This window comes from Rhinoraja longicauda, chromosome 1, assembly GCF_053455715.1.
Source record: "Rhinoraja longicauda isolate Sanriku21f chromosome 1, sRhiLon1.1, whole genome shotgun sequence".
Taxonomy (NCBI): Eukaryota; Metazoa; Chordata; class Chondrichthyes; order Rajiformes; family Arhynchobatidae; genus Rhinoraja; species Rhinoraja longicauda.
Genome location: NC_135953.1, coordinates 88409632 through 88428028, shown reverse-complemented (window position 1 = coordinate 88428028; position 18397 = coordinate 88409632). Strand labels below are relative to the sequence as shown.

Here is an 18397-nt window from a genome sequence, read left to right as displayed (position 1 = left end):
GAGATCATTTTCTTTAGCCGTGAATGAGAGAGATGCTCTATCATGCACGGCTAAAGAAAATGATCTCTATTCTTTGAGATTTAGTAAAAGCTGGAGTGATCTTATTGAAACAGGATCATAACACAAGGGCATGATGTAGGTGTTGAGATGTTTGCACCAGCCAGAGAATTTCAATTGATAGGACCCAGTTACAAGATTAGGGAGCAGTTATTTAAAACTGAGTAGAACTACATCTTGTGAAAGGTGGTGAATCTGTGGAATTCATTACTCCATAGGGTTTTAGAAGCTAGATCACTGGGGGATCAAGTGGAACAGGGTAATCTCTTCCTGCTCCTATTTGCTCCTTTGTGATCTAAAACTAAAGCAACATATTTACATTTGTATGAGCACAGAACAAAATTCCAGATATACAATTTTGCAATGGGCCCAACCGTAATTTACCATTTGCCAACCTTAATGCATTTGAAAGCCATTCATAAAACAATATTATTTATAAAAGTGTCTTCACTAAAATTGCTTCACAATAATTATGCCACTAAAGCCATGAATAATGTAATATTTGAAGTAATAATGCCAAGTTTTGGCTGCCATTCAGATGCGAAAACATAGGAAGGAAAAGACCAATCAGTTCATTAAACTAATCCCGCACTCATGCTTCCAATCCTACCTCGACCATTCCAATCCGAACAAGATATACACCAAGAAAATAAATCTGACTGAATAAATAAAATAAACTGAAAATAAACCAAATCAATTGATTACCTGGCGTACAAAGGTCATCTTGATACTAGATGTTTGTTTAAACATTTGATGAATGTCGAGAAATAAGAAATTACCTGATTCATTAGAACTCTGAATAGGTTCTTTTAAATGAGCAGCGTATTTGTGCAGAAGATTCACCATCACCTCAAGTAATCCAACCTCCCGATACACATCCCTAAAAATAGGATCATGGCGTGCAAATTTCAAAAGTGTCTTCATTGCGATGATGCTACATTGGTAAGAGGTGCTGGACTTTAATAAGATGCTGACACTTATTAGTTCTTTACAAGGAATATAGTTTAAGCTGAAAATAATCAACTCCAACATTTCAAAGTACTTTGGCTGCACCTCTGGGGCTTTCGAAATCTTCTCAGCAAACTGAGAGAGAGTGTGCTGAGATTCTAGGATGAAGTAATTGGCATTATCTGCCATGTAGATGTTTGAAATGGCATCTAAGATGATTCGGGCAAGATGGCTTGTTTTCACTTTTAAAAAGGCGATCTGAAGAACAGAAAAGGCTTGGATGTTTTTTACTGTGCGACCTAGTTTAAGAAAAGGATGAGAACATTCAATGCACAATTTTAATAACTAGTCTGCAATTACAGAAAATGCATTTCATGCATTTCATGCATATCCCCAAATAATTTAAAATAAATTGAAATTAATTTAATCAAAGTAAAAACTAAACAGTATCAAACATTCACATCATTAATAACAAAAAACCTTTCAGAATTTAATTTGCTGACAAGCTTTCAAGACCAGAGTGCTACCAATTTCTTCACAACAACTGGATCCTTTTCCTATCTAGACCCCAAACTGTTTTCCAAACATGGTACAATAAACATATCAAGTTCTCTGTCTTTGGTACAGCACTTTCCTCACTAATAACACAACAATGTAAAAAAATAAGGTGAAGAGTGCCAGACTACTTGATTTAATAATATGTTCTCCATTTTACTGTAACACATTTTTCAATGCCTATTATAGAATTTAAAGATCCTTACTTAACTTTCCCCGGGTATGACTGGGTGTACTGCACTAACGTTCCTTCTAGTTTTATATTTATGGAAGTAATATAATTGATATCAAGTTGAAATGATAATTTACAAAAGTGTAGGGGCCATATTTTTTTGGTATTATACGCAAAATCATATTTAAAGATAGTACATAATTTAAAGATATTTGATCAACATTAAAATCTGATGACTAAACATTTATCTAGAGATAACATTTGTAGTAGAAATGATTATTTGCATTAAAATGGTGTGATATGTAACATTATATTGCTAACATGAATTAGATTATCATGTTACATTTTCAAAAAATAAAAAGTTGCTTCCAAGGTATTCATGATAGTTTTATTCTTTACATCAACATTAAGAATGAACTCATAGCATTACCTTTGCCAGTAGGTTGTGGTACTGCAAATCCTGGCAGAAGGAAAGGTGCTCCACTACTTATGCCTGTGGGTCTTAAATCAATGATGCCATATGTTGTCAATGCAGTCACCAAGTGTACTAAGTCCATCAATGCCTCTTTAGCATCAGGCTCTTTTGTTTGTTCCAATCTAAAAAATTGTATGCACATAACGATTAGCTGATATGTCAACCGTTCGATCTATCTGTCTGTCTGTCTGTCTGTCTGTCTGTCTGTCTGTCTGTCTGTCTGTCTGTCTGTCTGTCTATCTATCTATCTATCTATCTATATATATATATATATATATATATACTCTCATCATGTTTGTTCCCCCATTTGTTTGTCCCGTGATTCTTCATGCGGTTTTCATCCGGGAAAAACGGTACACGATAGCACCACAATTTTAGGCGCACCTTACTCACCATTGTCCTGGGGTGTGTTTAACCCGTTTCATTCAAAGTGGTCTTATATTTTTGAAATTATTGACATTTTAAAGTTTAAAAATTCGCGCTCCAACTTACCTTGCCCGTCTTCAGCATTTACGTCACAATGGGACCCACCCGCGTGACGGGAGTGGCGCCCAATGCGGGAGGGAGGCCCACGATGACCACCGGGGGCGGGACCCGCCAGAGTGACGGGGGTAGCGGCCAATGGGGGGGGCGCTGCTGAGCTGATGCTAACTTTAATAGATACGCTACCCACCTCCAACCCCCGCCAGGAGGACCAGCACTCGTCCCGGCGTGCCCCGCACCTAACCTTGCTCCCGTGGTGCAGCACGGCGGCAGTGTCCAACAAGATGGCTGTTGCCGTTGTCCGCCATTCCACAGCTCACTCTGGCAGTGGAACGGGGCCGAAGTGAGTGGCTCCATTGCACCCTCTCCCCTTCCCTGTCCCCACGGCCCCAGGGGACACTCCCTGCCCGGCAACGGATGTACTCCCCCTCCCCCGGAGGATGAACTGCGTTTTCGACGTTAGTCCGTGTGTGCACAGTTGGGGCCCTTCGATCTAATATAGATGCTCCCCGACTTAGTGGGTGAGTGGGGGGAGGAGGGGGGATGGAGTGGGTGAGTGGGGGGGAGGGTTGCCCCAGGAGAGGCCCGCAGGAGAGATTTGGACCCAACAGGTCCACATCAGTCTAGTAAAACATTAAAATTAGCTGCAAGCAAGCAAAACTGACGTTTCTACAGTTTGAAAAGTCATAATAAAGAGCAGTGCCAACTTATGCTTCGGATATAAGCAAAGGAAGATTTTGAAAACGGATGAGCATATAGGAATGTAAATTGTAGCTTAATCATTTCAATGGGACTGAATGTAAAGTCTCTAGCTTTTCAGGACATCAGCCGCTATGAGGAAGCTTCCTCCCAGAATTTTTGACTGGGGTACACACTACAGATGAAAACAGAGTTTATTGGGAGGTGACCAAACCAACAACTACCTTGGAGTTGATGGTTCAGTGTGAATTTCAGGCCAATGTCAAATGCAGTTATAACATGCCACTGATCAGTGTTTACTGCTAAATTCAACACAAGCAGCCATCCCAATGCTATAGCTTCATGCAATAGGCTAGGATTGAAAACTCCCAAATACATCCAAGTACAACAGGAGAGCATAGCTGTTCACGAGGGGATAATCTTTAACACATTTTAAGCACTAGTGGCACAGTGGCAGAGTTGCTGCCTTATAGCCCCAGATTCTATCCTGACTATATGGAGTTTGGAAGTTCTCCCTGTGAGTTTTATCCGAGTTGGTTTGCTCCCACACTCCAAAGACGTATAGGTTTGTAGGGTAATTAGCTTCTGTAAATTGTCCACAGTGTGTAGGATAGTGTTAGCGTATGGGGTGATTGCTGGTCGGCGCAGACTCAGTGGGCTGAAGTGCTGTATCTCTAAAGTCTAAAGTAAAGTCTATATTTTGATCAGGTCTACACAACTACCCAGTTGGCAAGTTGGCAACATGAAGAACTTTCCCTATTGATGATTTGACTTCAGCAAAACAAAGTGCAGAACTAATTTCTGCTAAATAGTTTCACTTTTAGTCACGAGTGTGTTTTTGGTGCAATTGCACTGCAGTTAACCGCAATGTTATAGCTTGCAAACAGTGCTTTTAAATGAAATCTAACAATGTGCTCTTGTATTATCTATGAACTTGAATCACAATTCAGTCTCCTCAAAATCTGTGTGTTTAATCTAACCATTACCATGCTTTACGGATCTGCATCGGGGTTTCAACAAACATACATCACAATAGTTCAGATTTTGCACAGATTTCTGAGAACAAATTTCTAACCAGTCTTATCTTGTCCACAAGAAAATGTGAAAATAAATTAACTATCATCTCCTCAAGGCAAACAACCATTTTCGAAAAATCTTCACAATTAAATTTAAACCCATAATTTTAATCTTATCCTCACACCTGCCACACCCAACATTCTGCTGCCAACCTAAAAACATGGAGATACATTTTATACCATATTTAAATTTAAGTGGAACCGTTGGGCCCAAACCTCTCCTGCATTGGTGCAGCACCCTCTCCTCCTCCACTCCCCCCTCCCCTCATCCTTCCCCTCCCCCTCCCCTCTCTGCCCCCTCCCTCTCCCTCCCTCCTCCCCTTCCCCCTTCCGCACTCGTTCCTCCCCTCCCCTCACCCTCCACCCCCCTCTCCCCTCCCCCCAACCCCCCTTATCCTCCCTCCTCCCCTCACCCTCCCTCGGATAGATTTAAACTTTAAAATGTGAACTAAAAATATAACACCGATTTCAATGAAACTTCTTCCTTTAGCACCGAAGGGACGACGGTGAGTAAGGTGGGCCTAAAATTGTCGCACTATCGTGTACCGTTTTGGCTGTAGTTCAGGAACAAACAAACAAACAAATGAGTTTTAGTATATACATGCTACTAGGTTTAAATCAGATATAGTACTGAATGTTCACAGTGTATAATCATTTATAGTGACCGTAAAACTAAATAGCTAACCACAACCGACAGCAATGCCCATCCAAAAATAAAAATATATACAATATATGGAAATTACTCAGCCGGTCAGGTAGCGTTTGTGGAGAAAGTGTTTACATTCCAAGTCAATGATCTGACAATTATACACACAGTACCTTCGAAGAAAAGGTCATTGATATGAAACATTAGCTACTGTTTCTGCCCTTTAGCAATGCTCCCCAGATTCCACATTAAACAGTAAAATCTCCAATCATCCACTATCAACCATTCAGAAATCCCAATGGTTTAGAATCTGACTCACCAGGAGATGTTGTTGTGCTCTTTCCGCTCACTGCCAAGCTGGTTCCCACACTCCCTTTTCAGACATCAGGGCCCTGGTTTCCACCAACCTACCCATTTACCAAGTTCCTGGTACCCACATACCCCTTTCCTTCAGCAGAATCCTGATTCCTGCCCTTCCAATCCACTCACCAGGGCCACAGTTCCTGTGCTCCCTTAAACTTTACATTTTAATTATAAGTGAATTAAAAGTGTGTTGGGTTATACACAAATAATAACATACAACAGTCCAGAAAATCTGCTAGTCCGGAACCTCGAGAGTCTCAAATGTGACTGATTATTGGAATTGATCCACAGAATTTTGCTTCTGTAACAATAAATATGCTGCACACTTACTTGAGCAGAAGATCACAGAGAAATTGGTAACCTTGGCAAGACCGAAAATCATCCAAAAGAATTTGCGAAATATCACTGGAGTCTTTAAGAAAGCAGGACAGCCCAGCAAACATTTCAACAATTTCCAGGGGTAATAGATCTTCCGATTGCTGCATATTTTGGATACACGTGGATACACATTCTTTCTCTGTATACAAAAATAGCACAATATTTACATCTTGGACAGTTGCTGGAATAGATTTCTGAATTCTGGCAACAATTGTTTTTTGAACAATTTTCTTGATAATTTCACATACGTTCTTCAATTTCTTCAATTTATCCAATTCAAATTAAAAAGCAGGATTTTTGATAAGCTATCAGAGTGTTATTATCCTATTTATGGTTGCCAATCTTTAAAAATATTAGCTCTAGTTGAACAAGCATAATTTAAAGCTAAACAACAGATTTAGTTTAGAGATGCAGCGTGAAACCAGGCCCTTCGGCCTACCAAGTCCACGCCGACTCTTGAATAACTCTTTCACTCAGTTCTTTGTTATCCCACTTTCTCATCCACTCCCTACACATTCAGAGCAATTTACAGTGGACAATTAACTATAAACCAACACGTCTTTGGAATGTGGGAGGAAACCAGAGCACCCGGAGAAAACCCACACGGAAATAGGGAGAACATACAAACTGCACACATACAGAACCAGAGGTCAGGATTGAACACATGCATGTCTCTGGTGCTGTGAGGCAGCAGCAGCTCCACCAGCTGCATCACTTTAATTTAAAAGTCAAGAGTATAAAGGAATTACCGTTAAAAAGTTACCAGGCGTTATCTGTTACGTGACAGGTGAAGAGTGCATTTGGGGACTTTTTATTAAATTAATTTATCTTTGGCCACCCTTTACAAAAATAAGGTGGGGAAATGGGATCAATGGCAAAGACCTGATGAAGGGATGATGGCAGATAAATTATATCAATCTTTTACCAAGAAAGCCTGATGATTAACATAGCCAACGAAGCCTGAAAACAAATCTCCAGTTCACATCTTAAACTGGTTGAGCCTTTTCATAGACTGTAAAGATTATAAAATCATAAGTGATAGGAGCTGAATTAGGCCATTCAGCCCACCAAGTCTACTCCGCCATTCAATCATGGCTGAGCAATCTCTCCCTCCGAACCTCATACTTCCGCCTTCTCCCCATAACCTCCAACACATGTACTAATCAAGTACCCGAACTAAAAGTAAACACTTAAAGAAAAGAAAAGTATAATGAGGTGTAATATGTATTCCAATTAATAACAAGCATCATAAACTCCACAAACGTAAAGGAGAATATTACATCGAAGGACACACTAAGGATCAAAACAGAAAGTGGACAAAGGATTACAACATGTGGCAATCAAATCAAAATGATGATATTTAAGAAAAACAGCTCCAAGAAATAGATGAAAGGTTTTGGGAATATTTAATGGATTAAATTAGTATGGTTAGCTTTAAAATGAAGCAGTATAATAGGCTCAATGAATTGCACATTGTTTTTTAACAAGTCAAATTCATCTTTGCACGTCAAAATATTAATGATAATGACATTGCAGGTACCTACCGTGAATATATTTGATAACATTGAGACTAAGTCCATGACGAGATATGGTCATTAGCACCTCTCCTGCACTCTTCCTCCAAAGAATGTTATGGGGGGGACACCAAGAGGTAATAGCACTGAATAGTAGCTGGAGATCATCTTTTTGGGCTAGTTCTTCTGCCGGTGACACGCAGTTGCAGAGTTTCACCAAGATCTATCATAAAAGTATCACAACTGTAAAGTCAAATCCCGTGACCATATTTATTTTATATGAGCAAACTTGGTAGTCTTCGTTGCTCATATATATTCCAAAAACAAACCAAGTAATGCATAAACTGATGCAAGGGCACATGAAGAATTCTGTTTTTGTAGCTTCCTTAACACATACCAAAAATCTCACAAAGTGCTTAGCACCCAATTTCTAGCATAAAGATTTGCATGAAAACACTAGAATTGCCATCTATATACTAAATCTCTCGTTTGTTTGTTCCTGAACTACAGCCAAAACGGTACATAATAGCGCAACAATTTTAGGCCCACCTTACTCACCGTCGTCCCTTTGGTGCTAATGGAAGAAGTTTCATTGAAATCGGTGTTATATTTTAAAAGTTATTCACATTTTAAAGTTTAAATCTATCTCCTAGGGAGGGAGGGGGGGGAGGGAGGGAAGGAAGGGGAGGGGGGATAAGAGGGGGGTTGAGGGGGATGGAGTGAGGAAGAGGGAGGGGGGAGAGGAAGGGAGGGTTGGGGAGAGGGAGTATCAGATCAATGGGCCCCAACTGCGCATGCGCGAATTTTTAAACTTTTAAATGTGAATATCTTTTAAAATATAACAGCGATTTCAATGAAACTTCTTCCATTAGGACCACAGGATGACAGTGAGTAAGGTGGGCCTAAAATTGCCACGCTATCGTGTACCGTTTTGGCTGTAGCTCAGGAACAAACAAACAAACGAGTTTTAGTATATAGATAGATGATATGGGGAAAGACTTCCTGCAAACTAACCTGCATTCAGGTCACTGCGTGCCTTGAACTTGCGAAAGTTGATTGGACTAGGATATTTGTGGGCAAAGGGATGCCCGGAGAGTGGGACGCTTTTAAAAGTGTGATGGTGAGAGTTCAAGGCATGCATGTTCCGAATAGAGTGAAGGGCATGGCAGCTACATGGGGTAACGAGAAGAAGGAGAAATGGCCAGGTGCAGGCAGCTGGGATCAAGTAAATTCATAGAGGAGTCTAGGGGATTGAACAATATACTTGAGAAGGACATCAGAAGGGCAAAAGGGGGGTAGAAAATAGCTCTGGCAGATAAAATTAAGGAGAATCCAAAGAGATTTTATTTGTACATTAAGGGAAAGAGGATAACTAGAGAGAGAATTACAAAAACCCAGGAGGATAGGTTTAAGGTGAGGGGCAAGATTTTATTTGAATCTAAACAACTTTTTCACTCAGAGGATGATGGGTAAATGGAAAAAGCTGCCAGAGGAGGTAGCTGAGGCAGGTAGTACAACAGCATTTAAAAGACACTTGCTCAGATACATGGATAAGAAACGTTTAAAGGGATTTGAGGAAAATGTGGGCAAATGGGATTAGCTTAGATGGGGCATCTTGGTCAGCATGGACGTTGGCCAAAGGGCCTACTTCCGGGCTGTACGACTCTGTAACTCTTGGTCTCCATGTGCGTGAGATTTAACCAACGTTTTATAAAGTTGGAGTATAACCTCACTGCTCTTTAATTAAATGCTCCGACTAATAAAGGCCAGTATCCCTTATGCCTTTTAAACCGCATTACCTATCCTTCAAGGATCTTTGGACTTGTCCACTAAAGTCCAACTGTTCCTCAGTACTGCCTAGGATCCTACCATTAACGGTGTATGCACCCTCATTAGTACTCCCAAAATACACCAGTTCATATTTACCATGATCCTTTGTCGATACCATGGAAAAGTGCACATTTAATTATCTTCCATGCAGAAATTGCCCATCTTATATCATGCCTACTCTTTCCCTGTTTATTCTTTTGCCGTCAATATATTAATAAAATGCCATTTACTATATTTCCTGTCCACCAGTAATATTTTGTGATCCTCGTTGCCTTCCTACCTTCCTGACTATATAGAGTCATAGAGTGATAGTGTGGACTGAGGCCCTTTGGCCCAACTTGCCCGCACCTGCCAACATGTCCCAGCCACACTAGTCCCACCTGTCTGCATTTGGTCCATATCCCTCCAAACCTGTCCTATCCATGTACGTATCTAACTGTTTCTTAAACGTTGGGATAGTCCCCGCCTCAACTACCTCCTCTGGCAGCTTGTTCTATACACCCACCACACATTGTGTGAAAAAGTTAACCCTCAGATTCCTTTTAAATCTTTTCCCATTCACCTTGAACCCATGTCCTCTGGTCCTCGATATCTGCCATATACTTTTTGTTTACTTTATTCAACCCTCAATATTTCTCAACTTCCAGAGTTTTTTTGTATATTAACCTTCGGTTTTGGTCCTAAGGGTAACACCTTGACCCTGAATTCTCACAACTTCTCCTTTGAATGCTTCACACTGTGCAGATATGGACACGTGAAAGTAGATGCTCCTTTTGTTAGGTCTAATTTTAATGAAACAGATCTTCCACCAATTTAATACTTGAATTACCCCAAAAATATACGTAATTATGATCAGCATCTCCAGTTCAAATCCATCTCATGACAGATATTTCAAGAAAGACTGAACATATGCTTCTAAAAAGTGTATCTAACATGGTGGCATTTTAAAATTAAGAATTGCTGTTTTTACACAATTTATAAAATTTTAAATGGAAGGAAACTATTTGCACGTTAAAAAAATATAAAAATCGATAATGTCGTTTTTGAGATATAACTGAATCACAGAATTTGTTACATTTTCTCTAATTTAGCCTTTTAGCTTTATCAAAAATTTTAATCAAAAATGTGATTTTGCTTTACATTAAAATACACTTAATTGATAAACATTGCAAAATCCATTATCTTTCAGCCTCTTGCCGCTATTTTGACACTGGCAATCAACCCATCTTCACCTGGATCCACTTATCACTTGCCAGCTCTTGCACCATCCTTCCTATCACACCCCACCCTGTCCTTCACCTCTTTATACTGGCTATCAGTCCAGATGAAGTTGTGGCAACCCAAAATGTCAACAGTCCATTTTGCTCCACAGATGCTGCGTGATCCACTGGGTTCATCCAGCAATTTGTTTTTTTGCATCAGATTCCAGCACCTGCAGTCTTGTGCGTCTCTAGTTGAGGACTGCACAGCTCACTTCACTGAATACTCAACTGAAAAGAATGATCATTACCAATAAGAAATCTGATACAGGATGAAATTGTTACAATTTCTTCTAATTCATTTACACCATTTGGATACAACAGACAAGGCCATCAATTACTGTCCACTCCCTTTGACAGTGAGCGATTTCTTAAACTGCTGCAGTCGATCTGCAGATGGAAAGTTATAAGATTTAGGACTAAGATACAAATATGGAATATGTTTCCAAGTCAAGCAGAGTGTCTTTCTTGGATGGGAACTTGTGCGTGGTGCTCCTGAGCTTCTACTATCCTTATCCTTCTTAGTGGCACTGTCACAAGTTTGGGAATTGGGGTATTTTTTTGTAGATGGTAATTATCAAGGCCAAAGTGTGGTAAAGGTGGAGTGAACTGAAAATGCCATGAATGAATCTCAGGACATTGATAAGTAGGTTCAAATATAATAGAATGCGTCACCTGTACAAATACTTTTTGCAATAGTGCCCGTCGTTCACTAAGTGGTAGCTCTGTCTGTGCTCCTCCAGGTACATCAGGCACATGAGGAAGATCAAAGAACAGGTAGAGACATTTAACCAGTGTGGAAGGTAGCGACATTGTTGTCATGTAGTCCACAGTTTTCTGTTTGGTAAAAGAAAGAAAAAAACAGGCTATTGTTATCTGCTTTGAAAGAGCATTCTGTAGCTCTGACTGCACCTTTGAGTATTACAATTTTAAATATTTTCAAATACAACTTAAGTGGTAATAGCAGCAGGAGAAAATATATTTCACAATTAAATCATAGTCAACATACATTTAATTCACTCAATGGAGTCGGTTATCCTTTAATTGTAACCTTGGGTTATCCATCGCACAAATATTCTATAAAAAGTAAAACGACCTCACCCTAGGATACCCTGTTTGAAGCAACTGTCTGTTGCTAGTTACTCATGAGAAGTAGTTTCATTTACCAAATTAAAATTTCTCCAAAAAAAACTCTTGTTAACAAAATCTGAATTTAATATTTGTTGAGATCACTACTGAAGCTACCACATATATTTCATTTGTAATACTAGCTGTTGAAATTGATGTGGGGAAAATCATTGTTAATTTGGCACATTCAGGACCCTGGTTTTCCAAACTATTGGAAATTATTTCTATTAATGCATCACACCTTTAATTCTTTTCAAAAGATGTTACAAAGTAGAATAATGAATTATCCAGTGAACCCAGCAAAATGAAAGGAAGCACATCAAATGGATAAAAGGAGCCCAGTGAGTGAAAGAGAAAAATATTGTTGGGTTGCATCACAGCTTGGCTTGAGAACAGCTGTGCAAGATGGCAAGAAACTACAGAAAGTCATAGATGTAGCTCAGTCCATCACAGAACAGAATTCCTACCATCGATTATATCCACACGTCACGCTGCTTACGATAAACAGCCAGCATAATCAAAAACTTGTCCCACTCTGGTCATTCGTTCTTCTCCCTACTCACATCCATCAGAAGATACAGAAGCTTGAAAGCATGCACCACCAGACACAAGAATAAATTATTCTCCTATGTTATCAGGCTTCTGAATAGTCCTTCCATAAGCTTGGGGACTGTCTGATTCACCTCTAACCTATTGAGGACATGGGACTTTGTCTATGGAGTGAATGCGCTACAATGCTGAGACACTACAATGTCTGCACACTATATTTTCGCCTTTGCTGTATTGATTGCACTTTTAAAAAAAGTTTAGTTTAGTTTAGAGATACAGCGCGGAAACAGGCCCTTCGACCCACCGAGTCCGCACTAACCAGCGATCCACACACATTAACACATTAGGGACAATTTTGCATTTACACCAAGCCAATTAACCTACAAATCTGTACGTCTTTGGAATGTGGGAGGAAACTGCAGATCTCGGAGAAAACCCACGCAGGTTGCGGGGAGAACGTACAAACTCCATACAGACAAGCACCCATAGTCAGGATCGAAACTGGGTCTCTGGCGCTGTGAGGCAGTAGCTCTACAGCTCCGCAACCGTGCCGCCTACTTGTGTTTGACTTGGTTGTATTCATCTGATCTGTTTAGATAGTATGCAAAATAAATCTTTTCACTGTACTCCAGTACATGTGACAATAATAAACCTAAACCAGTCCTGCCATCCTCATTACTTCCCACGGCATCTACTTCATTAAAGTGACAGAGATGCAACACCTGTCCTTTTATCTCCTTTCCCTCCATTCACCATCACATGAAAGCCTGATTTAAAAGGATCTGACCTCAGTTTGTTTTCTTGACATAACCTCAGTTTATGTTTTCTTGACAATTTCTTTGGTATTCATCCACTTCCTCCATCATTCTTTTCACATCCAAATCACTCCATTTGACCAGTTCCTGCCATTTTCTTCTTATCTGCTCCATTCCATACCTACCTATGAATCTGTTACATTTGCAATATATTCCAGAAGCTGTTGAAAACTCATGAATTGAAAGTTAAATGCTCTTTAAGCTGAATTTTTTTTTCTCTGTAGTGATGTTGGTTGTCCTGCTAAGTGCTTCCAGAATTTCTGATTTCTTGCATCTGCATTTTTTTGTCTCATGACACAAACTTGATACTCCAGTTTTTATTTTATTCGAGACTAAAACTGTAAAATTTCATAATCTAACAATAAGGTGCTTAGTGCAAGTGCAGACACAATGGGCCAAATGGTATCCTGCAACAATAGACATCCTACAAGCATCATCTTAAATAACAGCAAGCAGAAAAAGACAATGGGTTACAAGGACAGTTCTACTTTGGTGCAAAGCCAGAGAAGATGGGAAGCCAGAGAGGGTGGGAGCATGCGGACATGGGAGGAAAATATTGGAAAAGGTAGGAGGGAAAATTCAAGCCACATTGGGAAACACTTTTGACGCGATTTGTTGTGTATCAATTAACCTGTCCTGATAATGCCAATAAGTTGATTGTAGTAAGAAGCATCCATCCTCTACTTGATTCTTCACTTTGATTAACTTCCAAAAATTGGACAATGGCTCGACTGGCTGCCTCTGTTGAAAGAAAAAAAAATCATAAAAAGACCTAATTTATTACAGTATCAATAGCCAGGAATGTGTTCATGCATCACAAAATAGTGCACATTTCATATTTTGACAACAATAAATACTGAATATTCAAAATTGGTAAGCAATGCTACAATGCATCACAAATATAAGTTCTGTGAACATGCAAACTTATCCAAGAGTTTTACAATACGTAAGTGGTGTATTTGATGACACTATATGAACTTGTATTAACTGAATAGGTACATGTCACATGTCAGAAACATCCAAGTAAAGATTCAGGTAACATCCAAGTAAATTACGAAAATTAGGGGTAGGAATTGTTAAATTGATTAAGGAGCTTAGGAGAGATTATAAGAAAGCAATAGTGGGCAATACTAAATTGAACCCTGAAACACTTTATAAACCACGTTTAAGAAATCATCTGGGAAAATGCCGTCTAGTTAATGTTCAAGAAAATTGCTTCACAGATAGGAAAAGAATAAGGGAAAATATTAAATGGACACATTGCAGTTTTCCTTCTAAAGAAAGGGGATGTATTAAAAGCACCATGAAATATAAGACGACGTTAATAAAAAAAGACAAAGAATTAGCATTACTGAAAATGGAAAATGACCTTGCCCAGATAGATTGCATCCCTGGTTACGAAAAGCAGCAAAGTTGAAAAAAACAGGCAATCTTTCAATCCTTATATTAGAATACTGGATATAGTACTACAAATGAGTTCTTATCATATACCATGATTCAAGAAAAGGAAGCGCAAAGGCAAGGTTATCTAAGTTAATACATATGTTGGCAATACTTGATTGAAGCAAATTTTGTCAAAAAATAATAACTTATTTATTTGATTAGGTCATTCAGCAGATGTGTATACAAGCTTCTTGAAGGCATTCAATGAATGACCACATTAGCTTCTTAAGACGATAAAAGTTAAGAAAGAAAGATGATAGAATGACAACGAAGTTGCCACAGTGACCAAACACTGGAAGCTAATCATGGGCATTTCTGAGACCAGAATGGTTCAATTTTGAGTCCTTGCACTTAGCAATATGTGTTATTGTCTTGAAGTCAAACTGTAGGCAGCAGAATTATAATGTTTGCTGATAAGAAACTTAACCACTTAGTAGAGACAATGCTCCAAAACCAATGGTCCAAAATCAATGGAATTTCTCAAATACAAGAATTTAGATAACTTTGGCTCAAGCACGTTTTAATTCTCAGCATTTTACAAATTTGAAAAATTAGTGTTAAAGCCGAGTTATTATCCTTTCGTCATAATTCTGCCCTTCTATTTCTAATGTGCATAAGCCATGCACATGTTCATTCAATTAAAGGTCATAACGAATAGGAGTAGAATTAGGCCATTCGGCCCATCAAATCTACTCCGCCATTCAATCATGGCGGATCTATCTCTCTCTCCTAACCCCACCCTCTTGCCTTCTCCCCATAACCTCTGACATCTGTACTAATCAAGAATGTATCTATCTCTGCCTCAAAAATATCCACTGACGGCCTCCACAGCCTTCTGCTCACAATATTTCAAGGGCGGCCTTACCAGCGCCTTATAGAGCCTCAACATTACATCCCTGTTTTTGTATACAAGCCCTCTTGAAATAAATGCTAGCATTGAGTTTGTTTTCTTTACTACCAATTCGACTTGCAAATTAGCTTTTTGGGAATCCTGCACCAGCTCTCACAAGTCCTTTAGCACCTCCGAATTCTGGATTCTCACCCCAGGTAAAAAAAATCTACGCCTTTATTCCTACTACCCAAATGCATGATTCCATACTTTGCTACACTATATTCCACCTGCCACTTCTCTGGCCACTCTCCCAACCTGACCAAGTCCTTCTGCAAAGTCCCTGCTTTTTTTTACACTACCTGCCCCTCCACCTATTTTCGTATCATCCACAAACTTTGCCACAAAGCCTTCAATCCCCTCGTCCAAATCATTAATATGCAACAAGAAGAGTAGCGGCCCCAGCACCGATCCTTGCGGAACTCCATTTATTTCATTTGTATCATTTACCTCTATATAAAATATGGCAAGGTATATTAAAAATGGCAGTGAAGAACCAGAGTCAATGATGGGACTAGGAGATTGGACTGACAAACACTGATCCCATTTTTAGAAGGTGTTCTTAGCAAATTAGGCACCTGCCATTTTCAAAATCGAAACAAAAGGAAAATATTCCAAATGCTAAATTCCTTAAATAGAAATTGCTTCATTTAACCTGAAGTATCAAATGTGTTTTTTTCCTCTCTGAAGCATTTCTTGCATTTAACGATTTTGTTTTCAGAAATGAAACAGGTTGAAGTTTGTACTTAGCACAACACCCACTCGGTCGGTGTCTGTAATTCGAGTTGGGAAAGTGTTAGGAGGAATGTGAAATTGCTAAATGAATACAACTTGCATTTATTAAGCCTCTTTAATGCAGCAAAAAGTCTCAACCTGCATCACAGGGGAGAAGGGGGCAGGAGGATGAGGGGGCAAATTGGAGGAGCAGCACCTCATATTTCGCTTGGGCAGCTAACAACCCAGCGGTATGAACGTTGATTTCTTTAATTTCAGGTAACCCTCGCATTCCCTCTCTGTGCCCCCCCTCCCCCTTCTCGTCGCCGTACCTGTTCAACTGTTCGCATCCCACTATTCCTTTGTTATCACCTCTTCCCCAGCCAAAAATGGGTCATTATGGGCTCCACCCTTCCTTGGTCATCTGTTGCCGGCCCGGATTTGTTCTGGAATTTTTCTACCTCCAGTTTCCTCTACTCTCAGGGCTGAGAACGTCACCTATTCCTTTTCTCCAGAGATGCTGCCTGACCCGCTGAGTGCCTCAAGCACTGTGTGTCTAACTTTGGAATAAACCAGCATCTGCAGTTCCTTCCTACGCATTAGTACAACCCTGTGGTTCTTACATCCTTCTGTAATCTGTCTACATACCTGATCCTCTATTTCCCACTGGCTTTTGGGTGGCCTATAAATATAATCCCAGAGAGTAATTGCTCTTCCCTTATTTTTGAGCTCAAGTCAAGTCAAGTCAAGTTTATTTGTCACATACACATACACAATGTGCAGTGAAATGAAAGTGGCAATGCCTGCGGATTGTGCAAAAAAAGAATTACAGTTACAGCATATAAATTAAAGTTAATATAGAAAAGACAAAATTTAGTCCCTGGAGTTATAATAGTTAACAGTCCTGATGGCCTGTGGGAAGAAACTCTGTCTCATCCTCTCCGTTTTCACAGCGTGACAGCAGAGCGCTTGCCTGACCATTGCAGCTGGAACAGTCCGTTGCTGGGGTGGCAGGGCTCCCTCATAATCTTGCTTGCTCTCGATCTACACCCCCTGATGTATAGGTCCTGCAGGGGGGCGAGTGTAGTTCCCATGGTGCATTCTGCCGAACGCACTACTCTCTGCAGGGCCTTCCTGTCCTGGGCAGAGCTGTTCCCAAACCAGACTGCGATGTTGCCGGACAGGATGCTCTCTACAGCCCCAGAGTAGAAGCATTGAAGGATCATCAGAGACACTCTGAATTTCCTCAGCTAAGGTGGTAAAGGCGCTGCTTTGCCTTACCCACTAGCGCGGCAATGTGCGTTGTGCACACAGAGGGGTGCTAAGCCCCAGTTCCAGCAGCTTCTCAGCCAATCTGGTGGGGACTATGGTATTGAAAGCTGAACTAAAGTCAATGAACAGCATCCTCACATAGCCCCCCCTTCTGGGTGTCCAGATGAGAGAGAGCGGTGTGCAGAACCCATAATACCTCAGTAGACGTACCCACCAGTACTGCTGTGACATTCCCCCTGATTAGCAAAGCAGCTCCTCCACCTCTTTTATCACCCCTCTTCTCTCTATCTTCTCTGAAACATCGCAACTCAGGCACGTTGAGCTGACAGTCGTGTCCCTCGCAATCAAGTTTCTGTAATGGCCACAACATCAATAATTCCAAGCACTGATCCAGGCAGTAAATTCATCAGGTTTACCCACAATATCCTTGCATCGAAGTAAACACACTTCAGCCCTTCATTATCCCCATATTTATGAATCTCTCCATCCCTGTCCTTCCATTGAGACTTACTTAACATAACCTCCACTTTCTCATCAGCCCTTCCATTTGGTGACCTGCTGCTCTGTTTCCCATCCTCTTGTCATTCTAGTTTAAACCCTTCCAAGTCCTGGGTAGCCGCGAGCATGCAAGGCGGGATTATTCCGGGGAGCAGCGCGGGCCCGATTCACCCGCCAGACAACTGCGCCGCTGACCAGACCAGTAGGCCCAACTCGCCCCACAGGCCTCCCAGGGGACTGCAAAGAAGCCGGGCAGCGAGGCCTGCCTGGGCCGAAGGAGCCTCAGCAGAAGCGACGATGGGAGCCTTGGTGGCGGCAGCGGCAGCCTCAACGGCAACAGGAGCCGCGGTGGTGGGGGAGCCTTGGTGGCAACTGGAACCTCGGCAGCAACGGGAACCTCGGCGGCGGTTAGGCCTCATGATCGACCCACGATCAGCGGTCAATGAACGTGAGGGGGAGGGAGGAAGACAATGGGGACCCGGCGTGGGGGGGACCACCATGAAGGATGGTGGGAGGACAAAGGGGGACCCGGTATGGGGGGGGGGGGGGCACTCTAGTTTAGAATCCTCTGCCCAGGGGATAAGTCTGCATTTGTTTGTTTGTTTGTTCATTTGTTCCAGTGAAGTCGCTGTGC

At 40.8% G+C, this 18397-nt stretch overlaps 1 protein-coding gene across 3 annotated transcripts in view; it reads right to left on the bottom strand.

Annotated features, from left to right (window-relative positions):
• The window catches only part of wdfy3 (WD repeat and FYVE domain containing 3), a 271504-nt gene that overhangs the window by 179165 nt on the left and 73942 nt on the right, over nt 1-18397 (bottom strand). For all 3 annotated transcript variants that reach the window (XM_078402045.1, XM_078402054.1, XM_078402063.1), the window contains exons 4-9: nt 13579-13688; nt 11131-11292; nt 7397-7589; nt 5805-5991; nt 2163-2329; nt 837-1304 (exon numbers count right to left, since the gene is read on the bottom strand). In XM_078402045.1, coding sequence (XP_078258171.1) covers nt 837-1304; nt 2163-2329; nt 5805-5991; nt 7397-7589; nt 11131-11292; nt 13579-13688 — 1287 coding nt within the window. The remainder of the gene's footprint in view (nt 1-836; nt 1305-2162; nt 2330-5804; nt 5992-7396; nt 7590-11130; nt 11293-13578; nt 13689-18397) is intronic.